Raw genomic sequence first — 14,622 nt, forward strand, 5'->3', positions numbered from 1 at the left:
AGGCCCCCCCTGGGCTGGACAGGAATAATAAGCAGGAGATGATTCATGATGGAGATGGGGAATGTATTCAGCAGGACCACCTGAGTGACCTCATTTAGCAAACCTGAGAATAAATATAGACCACCGCATTGCACTCTAGCCTTAGCTTGTGTTGTCGTGGCCAGTCAGCACCAAGTCTCTCACACATCTCCCACTCTTCTCCTCGGTGCACCTCGGGGAGCAGTCCTTCCACTCTACCTCGAATGTCCTTGTGAAATCTGTGCGCCCCGGTGTATTTTCAAGAGTGCGCGCTCCCATATGCATGTTAATGTGTTATGTTTTAGGTGTGCAGTAGTGGTATGTGTAGACTATTGGAACAGGAGCTTTTCTTCCAGGCCAGCTATTTCCCCTGTAAGGCTTCCTCTTGGCTGATACATTTGTACTGTAGATATTTCCCAACATCAACATTTGGCACCTGGTTCCTCTTATGACTTCAGCAGCTGTAGATCTTTTGTTCTCCCACTAGTCACTCTGTGGCCAATGATCCACACCCACAAAGAGGGCCCTAAATCATACAAAAATCCGCCTTTGGAGCTGAGCGCTTTATTAAAGAAAGCAACATTCCTTCATGCAATGACCAGTTCTTTCAGTATTCTGGACCACGAACGCTGAACCCGTTTGTTCCACTAAATCATTAGCAGCAGACGGGGAGTTTCTTTGTTCCTCGCCCTGTCGTCGCTTTATCCCCCTGTGTTTTTATCTCCACTGAGACACACAGGAAGACCCAATTCCCCAGTTTCCTCTTTCCAAAACACGAACATGACCGTCGGCCTTTTAATATCTGAAAATCCAGATTTGGATTAACGTCAGTGTGCGGGGATGAAACGAAGGAGAGAGGGTTAGAGAGGGAGGGTAAAATTGAGTGAGAGGCAGAGGAGATAGAGTGAGTGAGAGGCTTTCGGATTAAATAAAAAAAAAAAAAAAAGCTGGCATCGCGTCCTTGTTGTGGGGAAGGGTTAGAGACTTTGAACAACTTGGCTGGCACTTTTTTTTTTACTCGATCTTTGACATGATCCATGCAAATACACTGACGTCAGATAAGGATAAGGCCTTCTAGCTTCGCCTTTTTAAGATTCACTGCACGCATTTAAATGCTTTCAACAGTTGTCTCCGCAGTCAGTGTCCATCTTGAATAGTACTTAAGGGATGGATTCACATAAGGAAATGTAGTTCAAATTGGACACAGTTAATCGGATTATGAATTTCGCAGTGGTGCCGTAAAGGCTTGAATTATGTGGCGTGTTAAATGGCCTGAACACAAACTACGTATAAAGTGATCATCCCATTATAAATCCAGCTCTCTTTCAGTTGTTCTGCTAAACAGACGCCTCGAAGGGCCAACTAATCATCGTGCCAAATCACTAATGTAGGAGCCTGTTCAGCCAGCCTGAAGGAATAGTTAATTTAGATGACAGAAGTAAGTTAACAGTGAGAAGATTTGCTCTCCCTGAGTGGATATAAAATTCATAGCATGACGTTCGCTCTTAGTCAGATTATTCAAGAGCCTTTGAGCTCGATCTTCAAAGAGCTCATTTTTTGTACAACCTTGCCCTGGAAATTTAAAAATTGAAAGAGGAGAAGAAATTGAGTAGAAAATGGCAGGATGAGGTTAGCACTTGTGGCAGCGTCTGGGCCGCGCGGTGCTCGGAGCCGGTGCGCCCTCAAGACTGGAAGCGGGCCTGTTCACCTCACTGTCTTTGGATGTTCCCTTTAGAAGAGACATGCTCCCTGCATAGACTTTACATAAATCATAAGGCTCACTTAGCCTTGAGTGTTCTTTCACATTAATGCCCCACATAAATTTCAAATCTTCTTTTTTTTTTTTTTTTTTGGTTCCTGCACAGCACTCGCCTCCGCTGGCCCCCTCGTATATATTTCAGTGTCCGGTTCACTCGGTCGTGTTGAGTCTACTCCAGCCGGGGGATTTTGCCAAAGAGCTCCCGACATGATGTTATCGCATTCATTATTCTCACAAATTATCACGCACTCCGGCCACGCTAACAAAATGTTGTGGTTCTCCTTGTAATTTAGAGCCCGACTATGATCTGATAATGTAACATAACATTAGTGCAATTCATTATTTAGTTTTCTCCAATTTTGCCGAAGTACAAAGCTGAAATCCCACAGGGCAACAAAATGTCAACACTAATAACACTTAGGAATGACAGGGCATGAATCAACTAGATGAGCTCGAACCGTAGCTGCAGAACCAGATTTCAACACCGCTTGATACAACATCAATTCGTAGCAGAGAAACGCATGTAGAAACATTAAAACGTCGTGCCAGCAAGGGCAAGTATTTCAGTGTTGTTGTTGTTTGGACCCACCCAGCCCCCTGCCTGTAGCTAAGTCTGTCTTTCTTTGTGTCATCATTAGATAAGCGCCCTCTCCAAGACTATCTCATCATAATGAGGGTGCCATCTGAAGCAATCACCCAGGGAGATGGTCATTGAGTTAAGAGGGAGGGAAGGGGAGGGGTAGAGCCAGATAGTGCAGATAAAAAAAAAACTAACACAAAATGAAGTGAGTGAAAAAACAGAGAGAGAGAGAGAGAGAGAGAGAGAGAGACGTATAATGCAAGGAAAAAGAAACAAAAGCATTTCTGAGTAAGGGAGTAAGTTGAAACAGCAGACTAAGCGGAGATGGGGATCATTTGGGGAATTCCAAAATTAGAGCTGCCATCGCCTGCGCCCACACAGGCGCACGCCCACACACACACACACACACACACACACACTCAAAGCCTTGTGCGTGGCTGCTCAGTGTTAAGGTCAGAGTCACACTCTGTCTCCCTAGGTCATTATCATGTGCCCTAAAATAGACAGCCAATTGTGTCACAGTGTCTAGAGTGAATGTGACATTGAATAAACAACCCTCGATCCCCGGCTCGGAGCAGAACACACACTTCAATAACAAACGGAGAGGCCCCCCTCCAATACACACACATATGCTCTGATATAGGAATTGTCACACATGCACGCACAAACACCAACGGGAGGCATTTAGCTCACTGCACTAACAGCAAGTAGTGTGACACATGTGGCTCAGAGGGAGTAAAGCTGCTCGAGGACTTGGCAAGCAGCTGGAACTCTTGCTGGCATGTCTCACTGCTAAACTATGCGGGGACACACACACACACACACACTCGCAGGTTTGACCATGTTCCTCCTCTCCACCTCGGCTCCCACCCGCCCCCAGCAGACTCTAATGTTGTTCCATTCATTTGACTTCGCTTTATTGTGTTAATGAGAGATACCGTTGAGAGGAGCTGCCGGTTGATTGAGGGTGAGAACGGCTAATCACTGGAACAGCTAATCAGTGCTTGTCGTAAATATTGATTAGTTCTGTGCGTTATGGACGTGCTCATTAACCGCTGTGTCATCTTCCCTCTCCTTTCTCCCGCTTTTCTTTCCCTCGCCCTTCACCCCTCCCCCTCCTTCTCCTCTTTCTCCCCCCCGCAGCGACCTCCAACGGTACAGTGGAGGGCCTGGAGAACCGGGAGGGAGGCGTGTGCAAGAGCCGAGCCATGAAAGTCATCATGAAAGTCGGGCAAGGTAAGCGCGCGGCCGCCCTCACATGTAGAACACCGTACAGCCGTGTTGCCTCGGAGCCATGTTTCACTTTGGTGTGACATTTCCATTTATCGCCATGTGTGCCTGGCGTGTCCATCAGCAGACAATGAGACCTGCTCTCTGGAACTGTAATGGTGTGAAATACAATGAGCACCAGAGTTAATGCAGTTTTTTTTAAATTATTTTTTGTCTTTACGGACACTTCCTACAGAAGGTCTCAGTAACAGTTCAGTTAAATTATTTACTCACAGCTAAACGTTTACATATATAAATCCTTCACAGGCACTCTGACATCGGTTTATAGATTTGTTGCCAACTTGTGAAGGCGCGTGGAATTTAATGTTCATTCTCCGCTTGGTTTTTAACTCAAAGTCCAGTAATTAGATGCTATTTAGAGTTTTCCGTAATACCCTGTGACCTTCATTAGCAGAAAGAGTTTGCTCAGCTGACAAGGAGTTGAGGAGCAGGGTCAGAGAGTGAGGGCCTATCAGGAATAAATACGTACAAAAAACACCACTTTTAATAATATAATGATATAATGAGTACAGTATAGTGCTGTTAATAAATGTAATCACTATAGAGGTTTAAAAATTTGTGTTTCATATAAAGTACGAGGCCACGAGATCACAGCTGTGCGATATACAGTTAATGAGCCGTCATGGATTCTTTTAACAAATTGTCCTTGTGCAACAGTGCAACAGTTATTTATTTATTTAATTAAGTGAAAAGTTAAGATTTCTATAACAACTCAAACAGATAAATACCACTGTAATAGACTAGTAAACACAATATCCAGATCAGATGCAACAATTATTGCAGCAGCAGTGTAGATTATATGAAGTTATTTGACTATATGACTGCTGACCGCATGAAACACGAGCCCTGATCCAATCCTGTCATTCCTAACTTAGCTATTTAGATCCATACTAACTAAGGTAGCTTCTTGTAAAAGAAGTTACGTATTCAGTTGATACTGTAAGACAATAGAGACATGCTGTGCTAACTGTCTCTGGTTGTGTTTGGTGATTGTGGGCAAAGTTGCAAATCAATAAGCGGGGCTGCTTTATAGACTGCACTATTGGATTTTCAGGATTTGTGCGTCACTGCGATGAAGTAACCTGAATTGTCAGCCAATGAATTCCCGGTCGGGATGTTTTGTCCACTTTTCCTATTGAACGTCCAGAATGCGTACGTTGTCAGTGAGGTTTAAAGTTGCACGCGGCGTGATAGATGATTTCATCCACACTGCCCGCCTCAATCAGTCATGTGCACTAGGTCTGAATAAATGTTTTATCTCCGTAAACTGTTTTTGCAAATAGTGTAGAAAACCAAATCCCTAAGAAATAACAACCAAATGAGAAATGACTTTGAAGAATGACTCCGCGCCCAAACTGTGAGAAGGCCTCTGATGTTCCTTGGCTGTGATTCTTGTGCAGCAATCACAAAATGAAAATGTGTTTAAAACTAGCATGTAAGTGCATGGCCAGGGTAAGTCATATAAAAATGCTGGACATAAACAAGCAGGCTTTGTTTAGATATCCTCTGAAGCAACATTTGGTTTGAATCATACATTTCACTTTTATACGCACTTTTACTCAGTATGTGAACATCCATATCCTGAATTTGACAGGGTACAGTACACAGATGTGTTACTCTGTAAACATTTCCCCCATCTTCGGTGTGGCTGTTTTGACCAAAACAGACACTAACCACCATCTGAGAGGAACATCTGCCCGCCATGATGATCTGATTCCAGCTTAAAAGCTGGATCTCCACATGTCAAAAATAAACTGAGACTCGCTGAGAGATCTGCAGTGTGTGTGTTTGTGTGTGCAAATATTTGAATGTTGGCTAGCGGGATGACAGCAGTGTATCCTGGCAGTCGGTGGGAGAAGAGAAGCTAACAAGCTGCTGATGCTAGCAAGGTCTGAGTCGGAACAAATTCAGCAGAGCCAGTGAAAAATACACCGCAGCCATCTCGGAAGCAGACAGGCATTGCATTATCTTTCCATGTAGGTCAATTCGAGCATCCGACAGCCTGGGGTTGCAACACCCTCGCAGGATGACAACGCGGCTGCACGAGCGCAGGCAACACAGTATTTTACTCCAAACTATTAACTGGGAGCAAAACAAATCCATACCCTCACGTTAATGGAAGCTGAAAGCCGAAGTCTTGTTCGAGGAAAAGTTCTAGGAAAGTTCTCAGCTGGAGTCTGTCGCCATGGCTCGCGGCTGTTCCTCAACTTCACCAAATGCGCTTGTTTCCCGAAACGGTCCAAAGCGAGCTGTCACTCACGATCAACGTGCCCTAAAAACCTTGTTAGAAAAGATGCGGTTGGCCCAGCTGCTACTACTTTTACATCTATTTCCGTGGGTGGAATTTCTGATGCATAATGTGCCCATCCAACCTAGTAACTATTTGAAGGAGAGCCGTGAGAAATTAGAGCGCGGACTGAAACGTGACTGAAAAACGAATAAAGGTACCCTCAGGCTATCAGCCCTTCAATATTTTTATCATTGATTAATCGGCTGGTTATTTTTTTGATTTAATGAGTAATGGATTGGTCTTTAATGCGTTAAATATCAATCAGCTAATCAATATTTTTTATTATCGATTAATCGTCAGGTTATTTTATGATTTAATGAGTGATTGATTGGTCTTTAACTCATTAGAAGGTAATAGAACATGTCCAATATTTCAAAGGTTTGCTTCATCTGATGCGGTGGAAAGTACATTTTGACATACTTGACTATTTCCGTTTTATGAAACTTTAAAGCGTAATATTGTCATTTTATTCATCTATAAAATAGCTCCTTGCTATCTCAGGGACTTTCAGTTTTTATTGGCATTTATTGACAGAAATTTTAGCAATTTTTATTACTAATATGTTTACCATGGGAATAAAATCTTTTTTAAATTTTAGGAGCTAGCTGCTGAAATAATAATAAAAAAAGATAATGCTTTCCACTGTGTTATTTAAACACAAGTATTTTTTATTTATTTATTTTTTAACAGTTTTCTGACATTTCAGTGAATTGAGTGAATCACTAAAGAAACTGCGTTAATTGCGGCCCTACACGATAGCTTTTCCAGCACAGAAAGTTCAGCAAAAAAAATACAAAATAAATAAAATAATGTTCCCTTTGCTGGGTTGTGACCCCAGATACTATTGTGTTTGATTCAAATTTCCTCAGTCTCCGTGGCTGAATGTCAACGCTTCCTCTCGCCAAGTCCCCGAGATCTTCCCATCTTCCCTTGTGCTCCTTCCGCACTGTGGATTACATTGTGGTGACTCATTCCAGTGTGAAATGTGTGCACATATTTTAATGCTGCATTTGCATTTACATTTAGCGGCGGTGGCATTCCGGGTCGCAGTCACGTTGAATCATCTGGCAAGTTTTGCGCCCCTGCCATCTTGATGTCTGACTGTGCTTTAAGTGTCTTGTATTCTGTCTTTTGTCCTTATTAAAAAAGCGAGAGGTAAAAAAGGGAGGGAAGCTGAGTGAAGGGGGAATAAGGGAAGCCCATATTTTAAACATACAGCGCCGTTCAGCACTCTTTCTCTCCCTCCCGCCGGCGACGAGCCATCGCACTCATTAGAAATATGTTGACTCACCACCTCGCACGCATCTCTTCCCACATGTTTTCTCTGCCTCTCCCTACATGTCTCCCTCTCTCTCCCTCTCTCTCTCTCTCTCTTCTGTCGCTCGGCCGTTGTCTCCCCTCGCTCTCGCTCCTCCCCTTCCCCCCATCCTCTCCCTCCTTCTGGTGGGTTGGCAGTTCTGAGGTAGTTGCTGTCTGCATAGCTAAGGGAAATGTCAGCGGTACACACAGAAAAATGGGTCAGAACATTAGAACGCTCTCTGCACATGCTCAGTGGTTGACACAGTGTTGGGGCTGTATGCACGCAGAGAATCAGATCACTGTGTCCTCTCGTTTCTTCTGTCATGCATGAATGTTCCCACTTCTCACTCCTGTCTTTCCTCATCAATTATTGACAGCACACAACAGCTCACGGCGAGCTTCACCACTGCCGCAATCAGCATGGAGCAATGTGGTGGTCTGGACATCGAGAAGATAGAGGAGCCTTTGAATAGCGTGGTTTATGCTCGCCAAATACCAAGAAGAATAAGAAAGAGAGGAGGGGAAAAAAAATAGAAAAGAACTGGATGCTGCCATGAATTTATGTGTTCCTTTCTCTTTGTCTTTCTGTCTCTCTGCTTCCTTCATATCTGCCAGATATGAAAGACGAAAATCCCATATCCTGCACCCGAATCATTTCTCATTTCTTCTTGAGATTTGACCACACTGGGGTGAAAATAGAAAATAGCCGGCGCTACACTGACTGACCCTTTTTCAGTCACACGCCCGTGCGCGGCCACACACACATGCCACGAATAAAAAACTTTTGAATGTAAATTGCCTTCCCGCACACGCCTTCCTCTCTATTTCTCACGTGCAGACACACCCCTCGAGCAGGCCTTCAGGGAGATACAGATTAAGGCCTGATAGAGAGGAGGCATCTGATAGAGTGCTGTGGAATCCATCTGACTGGCTTCGGTAATAGTTTCTAACTGTCTTCTGTCTGCCGGCCCTGCCCTTGTAAAAACCACACTGCGGACCCACCGGTGTTTACTGCACAAAGACTTCAAAGCGTGTGTGCTGCAATCACAACAGACAGACAGATAAACTGTCTGTTTCCTTTGCGTTCCCTCAGAGCTTATGAAACCCCCTCCTCTCCTCCTCCTCCTCCTCCTCTGGTTTCCCCCTTTCTCTTCTCCTCTCCTCAGCAGAAGTGTGCCTCTTTCAGTCAGAGTTAAAGCCAGAGCAATAAATAAGGCATATTATGGCCTTTTAACGTGATGAATAATGTAAAACAATAAAAAGTTAATATATAACTACTTTACCCTCATTCTGCCAGACCTAAGTGTATTGTAAGTATATTGTAGGTGTGTGTGTGTGTGCATGGGTGTCCTACGCCCTCATGAATGTGTCAGCGTTGGAAATGCCTGTCTGAGTGTTTGCTGAAGGATCCGCCGATGTAGATGTGAGCTCATTCTTCACGGCAGGACAGGGATGTTGGCGTGTTTCACAGACACTCCCTAACTTGTCCTTCCTCTTTTTTTTTTGTGCTTTCATCCTCACTCGGGAAGGTGCTTTCAGGGCACGCAAAAGATAACCCTCTTTGCGTACAAAAGATACATCAACAGATAATAAAAAATGATCCTCGTCACTGCAGAGAACAAGTCATTGTAATTCAGCCCGTGCAGCTCGCCAAGACTGAGCTTCTGTGTGTGTTTTTTTTTTTTGTTTCCCACAGTCCCGAACGCGAACCCCATGGCGCCGGAGCCTCCAGAAGACAACACCATACCGGAGTCCAGTCCCAGTTCGCCTGACCAGGGTCAGAATAGACCCGAGATCCCAGGAAACACTGGTGAGCAAAGTGACAGACACAAGGCTGCTCTCATAAACTGCAGCTTAAAGAATTCCTTCAAGTTTCTAGACAGCAAACATTTTAGTAAAATAAAGGTTTTTGAAATGCAAAAAAAAATAAATAATAATAATATTCACAGCCTCAAGGGTTCCTCTAATAATTAATCACATTTAGCCTGAAAAGAGAAAATAAAAATCATAGCCGAGTCTCCCGAAGTACGTATTCGTTAATATAGCTCTATCATGCCACAGGCGGTCCTTTGATTTTTGGGGTCAGTGCGCGAAAGTAAAAGCAGTAAATAAAGGAAAATTCACCAGAACACATGTTGCAATAAGACAATACTGTGTAAAACCACACCCAAAACAAATACAGCTAACCCTGAGTCACATCACTCCTTGGTACTGTACACAAAGAGTGTGCTGCACCCAATGAGTATTTAATATATTTCTTTTTAAGCCTCATTAGAATTGCACATAAATGAGTATTAAAAGCAGAGATAATTGAAGGAGTCACTTGAGCCTCCTTGGGCGCTCTGGGCCCTCCTTGTTTCCTGTTTTTACCTGCACGTTTCATAGCTACTTCCCACGGGATGGACCACTACTTTTCTTTTTTAGATCACTCCCTGCGCTCAACTTTTTGACTTACTCCACAACTTTGTAAGCCACAAACTTCCTCCAAGTTCAGTCTGTTCAGCCTGTCCCGAAGTGATAAGCCGTCTTCATTTAATAATTGCTTATTTGACATTAGTTATAAAAAGATTCCCTAATGTCACTTTTTCCTCCTACACCTGGGGTTTTTACCTGTCTGGCTTTGTTAGATCAGTGATTATGTCAGGTGAAGAAGTGGAGGGTGGAATGAAGGACAAGTCGCTGTGTTTGGAGGGGCTGATATTTCAGGAATGAAATTTCTGACAGCCTCTCCGCAGCTCTCTCTCCGGCGCCCACAATGTTCAGAATTCCTCCGGCCTCTGATTTCAACGATAAGACTGGAATAGGTAGCTTTCAGTGATGTCATTTGGTTGTGATAAGGAACGAGGTGCAACTGTGCCCTCCCTCAATAAATGGTTAAGTGCAAAAGTGGCCAGCCGAGTGCGGAGACACAGTCATTAGTGGGGATGACAGTCTCCGGAGGTATGAGTCTGTTGTGTGGCTGCGGGAGGGCGGTGGGGGGGAGAGAGAGGGTCACGGACAGTAAAGAGGTGGTGGTGGAGAGGGGTGAGTGCTGCTCTTTGGCAGCAGCTGCATGCATACATGGAAAACAGATTTGGTTCTTCTCGGATTTCAGTCACTGGAGGAGCCAGCCATTCTCTTTCCCATCTAGTAACAACCCCCCCAGCCTCCCCCCTCCTCCCTCCATCCCATACCAATGAAACAAAAGGTTAAAATAAAATCAGATGTTCCGATATGCCCTCCTTTTTTTTTTTTTTTCTTCTTTTCAGTTTTCATTTCCCTTGGCCTTTGCCATACAGTTGCAACTTTGACATGTCGTACAACGTGCCCGGGCTTATCAGAGCAGTAATCTCATCTCAGTCATGCTGAGCGACGACTACATATTTCATTAGGAGCCTATTCTGATTGAGCTGATTTAATAACATTACATCAACGTGCCTGTTAGTCATGTTGAGCAAACAACAAACAGCGATGTGCTCATAGTTGGTTTAAGCACAAAACAGTAAGATCTGCACATGACAGGCCTGGCTTAGTGCAAATGTTCTGCGCTCTCTAGAGGACTAAAGGTAAATCACAGTGGTGGGGAGGTCTCCTAAATCCCATTTCACAAATAGGAACAAACCCCGCCAGCATTATTAATGCTGTCCCTCCCTTTCTGTTAGGAACACAGAATATCTGAATCAATCAAACAAACTAAATGGTGAGGAGAATAGCCAGCAAATGATGAAATACAACCCCACAGAACACATGGAAGCCAGGGTTTTGATGTACCTCTTGATGTTTTTTTTTTGGTTTTTTTAATCTCACAATGGTGAAACAAACCAGAAATATGAAGCAAGAAAAATAAAAGACCCTTTCCTGTTTTCCAAAATTTAGATGCTCACCTTGTGTTAGAGAATACCTCAGTCAAACAAATGGTCTTTACGTACTGTAGCCACCAAATGATCACATGCAACTCCACAGAGCCCATGGAAAGCAGGTTTTAATATTTGATAAATATAATGATTTTTTTTTTATATGATATCTCAATATTAAGTAAAACAGAAATATGAAACAGAAAAATATTTGGCAAAACTTTACTTTCCTCTCTTCTGACCTTCTGTGACCCCATTATAAGTTTCCTCTCTCTTTATTTCCCCTTCTAGACACCATGAACCAGGACCAGTCTGGGCCCCCCTCAAATACGGACGGCTTCCTCAACTCCAAAACGGCCGTGTTCTGTGCCATAGGGGCCGGCTGCATCATCTTCCTCGTGCTCATCCTCCTCCTCGTCATCCTCCTCATCAAGATGCGCAAGCGCTCCAGGAAAAATGCCCACTCCCAGCCCCGCCCCTCCGCGCTGTCGCTGAGCACTCTGTCCAATCCCAAGCTGCCCGGGGGCACGGCTGGCACGGAGCCCAGTGACATCATCATTCCGCTGCGGACAGAGAACAACTACTGCCCTCACTACGAGAAGGTGAGCGGCGACTATGGCCACCCAGTCTACATTGTCCAGGAGATGCCTCCGCAGAGCCCTGCCAACATCTACTACAAAGTCTGACACGCTTCCCACAGCCAGCGACATGGTCAGGAGAGAGTAATAGAGGAGCGCTTGATTTATGTTCTTGGGAAGAACACTTTCCTTTGCATTTTGGGGACTTGATGCTTCTTCAAGCCCGTCTTATTTCTACCACCTGCTGCACAAATCTGGAGAAACACGCACTGACCAGTAACCAGAGGGGTTATGAGCTGACTGATGAGAGAGGTTTACTCTGTTTGTTTGGATTGTTTGACAATCCCCACCCTCCCTTCCTCCTCCTCCTCCCCCCATCCTCACCCTACACCCTGCCATCACCTCCCACCTCCTGCGTTCCCCCGCTGTGCTCAGGAGGGGGCGGGGCTGGAGCAAACCCACAGATGGAACTCTAGCTTCGTGGTTCGCTGTCCCTTTTAACGGGCAGGATATAACTTATCTCAGTTCCCTGAAGTACAGTCTGTGCTACACCCAATTAAACACACCATCCTAGCACACTAGCCAGGAACAGGCAGACACAGGCCTGAACGCCACTCAGCCTGCAGTTTGTGTGTGCGAGCATAAAAACGCGCGCGTGTCAGTGTGTGTGTGTACGTGTGTGTGTGTCTCTGTGCGTGTGTGTGTTAGCCGGGGCCCCGCACCGGGCCGGGAAAACTCTCCAGATAGCTCAGGTATCAGACACAGTGTGTGAAATAATGTGTTCCTCTCCCTTCGCACCTCTGATGTTTGCCTTACTTACTATTTTTAATGGAGGATTTCCTTGAACCCTGATTCAGTTCACAAAGCAGTTGTATTTTGTTAGACTTTTCCTACAAGTGCACAATGTATAGAGTTAAATAGATCATCATTATTACTCCATCTCCCCACTACCCATGTCATCCATTGCTCTCATGTTTTTTTGCTTTCTTAAGAAAGTACCTTGACCTGGACTGTAGATGTCGAGGTGTGTATGTGTGTGTGTGTGCCTGTGTGTGCCTGTGTGTGTTCTCCCTTCTCCACTGGTCTGATATGAGCTTTACCATTACTCTGGTATTTACGACCTACTTGTGTGTATTTCTGGGTGTGTCATCTGTGTGTGTGTCGGGGCATGTCCAGGCCAGTTTTGTATCTGAGAAGACTTACTGGCTCCGGTGCAGAACACTACATTACTGTATCGCAAGCTTCCAATACAAGACAGACAGACAGACAGACTGATGCGCCGGCAGTCAGACGAGCCCCGAGATCTCACAATTGTGTTCCAGTTGGCACCCGTTGAAGGTTTTACTGTGTCTGATGAGCTTTCACGGTGATGGTTCTTAAGACAGCAGGCAGGTTGATATTTGTTTGCTCTAGCTCCTGGTGCCACAGTGGAAGCGTCAAACTGTGAGTTTGGTGCCTTCTGTCTGGGAGAGGTGGGCGTAGGTTGGGTGGCTGGCACTGATTGGCTGGCCTACATAGGTAGGATGCCCTATATATAAGTTTGGAAGGAGAGCTACGACTGAACACTGGGATACAGTATTGTCAGAAGCCAATAGGCTGCCATCTGTAGATGAGTCAGTGGAGTGCACAGTCAGTGCCGTCGCCAGCGTGTGACTAATCTATGTGCCATCTCCATGCCCACACTCACCAGCCGGGGAGAAGAGAGAGTGAGAGCGGCGGATAAAGGAGAAAATGTTCCTGTGACTTGGCTTTAACCTGATGGCGGTGGGAATGATGGGCTGATGGGTGAGGAGGTGGTGGTGGTGGTGGTGGTGGGGAGGAGGAGGGGGGTGGAGGTAGTTTAGCATTCATTTTTCCATCCTCTCACCAGTTGTGCTGTGAATAAAAATGCTGTGCAGAATATTCTGCAGTCAAGGTGTTCAGCCAGCGAGGACACTGCAGCCCGGCTATCACACAGCCCAGGGCGGCAGCACAGAGACAGGATTTACTGCAGCCGGATGTGTGCACGTGTGCACGCCGAAGCTTTTTAGGCGAGGGGGACGGTGTCTGTCTGCACATGTAGGCGCTTAACAGGTGTGAGTGCTTATTTGTGCTTATATTTGCAGTTTTTCACCCCCATGTGTATGTGTGCGTGCATGCTTCCGTGGTCTAGCAGCTGAACAGACTTGTGCTGCGACTGGAACTAGGTGCTCCAAACGGTGTGGCTGCCAAGGTACAGAGCGCCGCAGTCCCAGCTAATGATGTGTGAGAGGAGAGGGGAGCAGATAAGGACAGCCATTCCTCACGCACGCACGCAGACGTGAGCTTGACGTTTGACGCACACGTGCGTGCGCACACACACAAACACACACGCGCGTAGACACACCGAGACTGACGGGTCCAGGTTTATCTCCAGTCAGACGGTCAGACTGGCGGTTCATGTTTATTCACCGGCAGAGACACCTATCATCCGCTGCCACATACTATTGCCATCCACGGACACACTGCTGAGTTAAAAGGCGGCCCAGCTTGAAGACTCTGGGAAGACTCCAATGGCTTTTTGCGTGTCGTTAACCTCAGAGTTAACAACCTAAACAGCTGCTTGTGCTTTTGTGGTCCTGTGTTTTAACTCAGCATGCAGCCCTCGGTGGCCCTCTGTGAAACACATCTAGATCAAATGTTTTCTTTTCGGATCACCGCGCATCCATTCACCTACACCAGCCTAGGGAGTCATTACCAAATTACCACAAACCATATCTCATTTTCATTCATTCTAGTGACCACTTAACGTTATTCAAATTTGATGAGATAAAAAAAAAAAAAATTAAAAAATTAAAAAGGACATAACAGAGAAATGTAAATATATGGATAGAGCCCGATTTAAGATGTAATTTCACCCGAACACTGCTCATAAGAAAAATTTAAGATTAGATTTTTGTAATGGAGGATGTTTGTAAATAGCTGTCTTTTTAAAGTGTGTTTTGTATGAATCCTTG

At 45.1% G+C, this 14,622-nt stretch overlaps 1 protein-coding gene across 1 annotated transcript in view; it reads left to right on the forward strand.

Annotated features, from left to right (window-relative positions):
• The window catches only part of efnb1 (ephrin-B1), a 55,031-nt gene extending 41,599 nt beyond the window's left edge, over positions 1–13,432 (forward strand). Inside the window, exons 3-5 of the mRNA XM_084549421.1 lie at positions 3,501–3,593; positions 8,933–9,046; positions 11,361–13,432. Coding sequence (XP_084405547.1) covers positions 3,501–3,593; positions 8,933–9,046; positions 11,361–11,755 — 602 coding nt within the window. The 3' untranslated portion in view covers positions 11,756–13,432. The remainder of the gene's footprint in view (positions 1–3,500; positions 3,594–8,932; positions 9,047–11,360) is intronic.
• The last annotated feature ends 1,190 nt before the right edge of the window (positions 13,433–14,622 follow it).

Source organism: Chelon labrosus (genome assembly GCF_963514085.1).
Source record: "Chelon labrosus genome assembly, chromosome: 8".
NCBI lineage: Eukaryota > Metazoa > Chordata > Actinopteri > Mugiliformes > Mugilidae > Chelon > Chelon labrosus.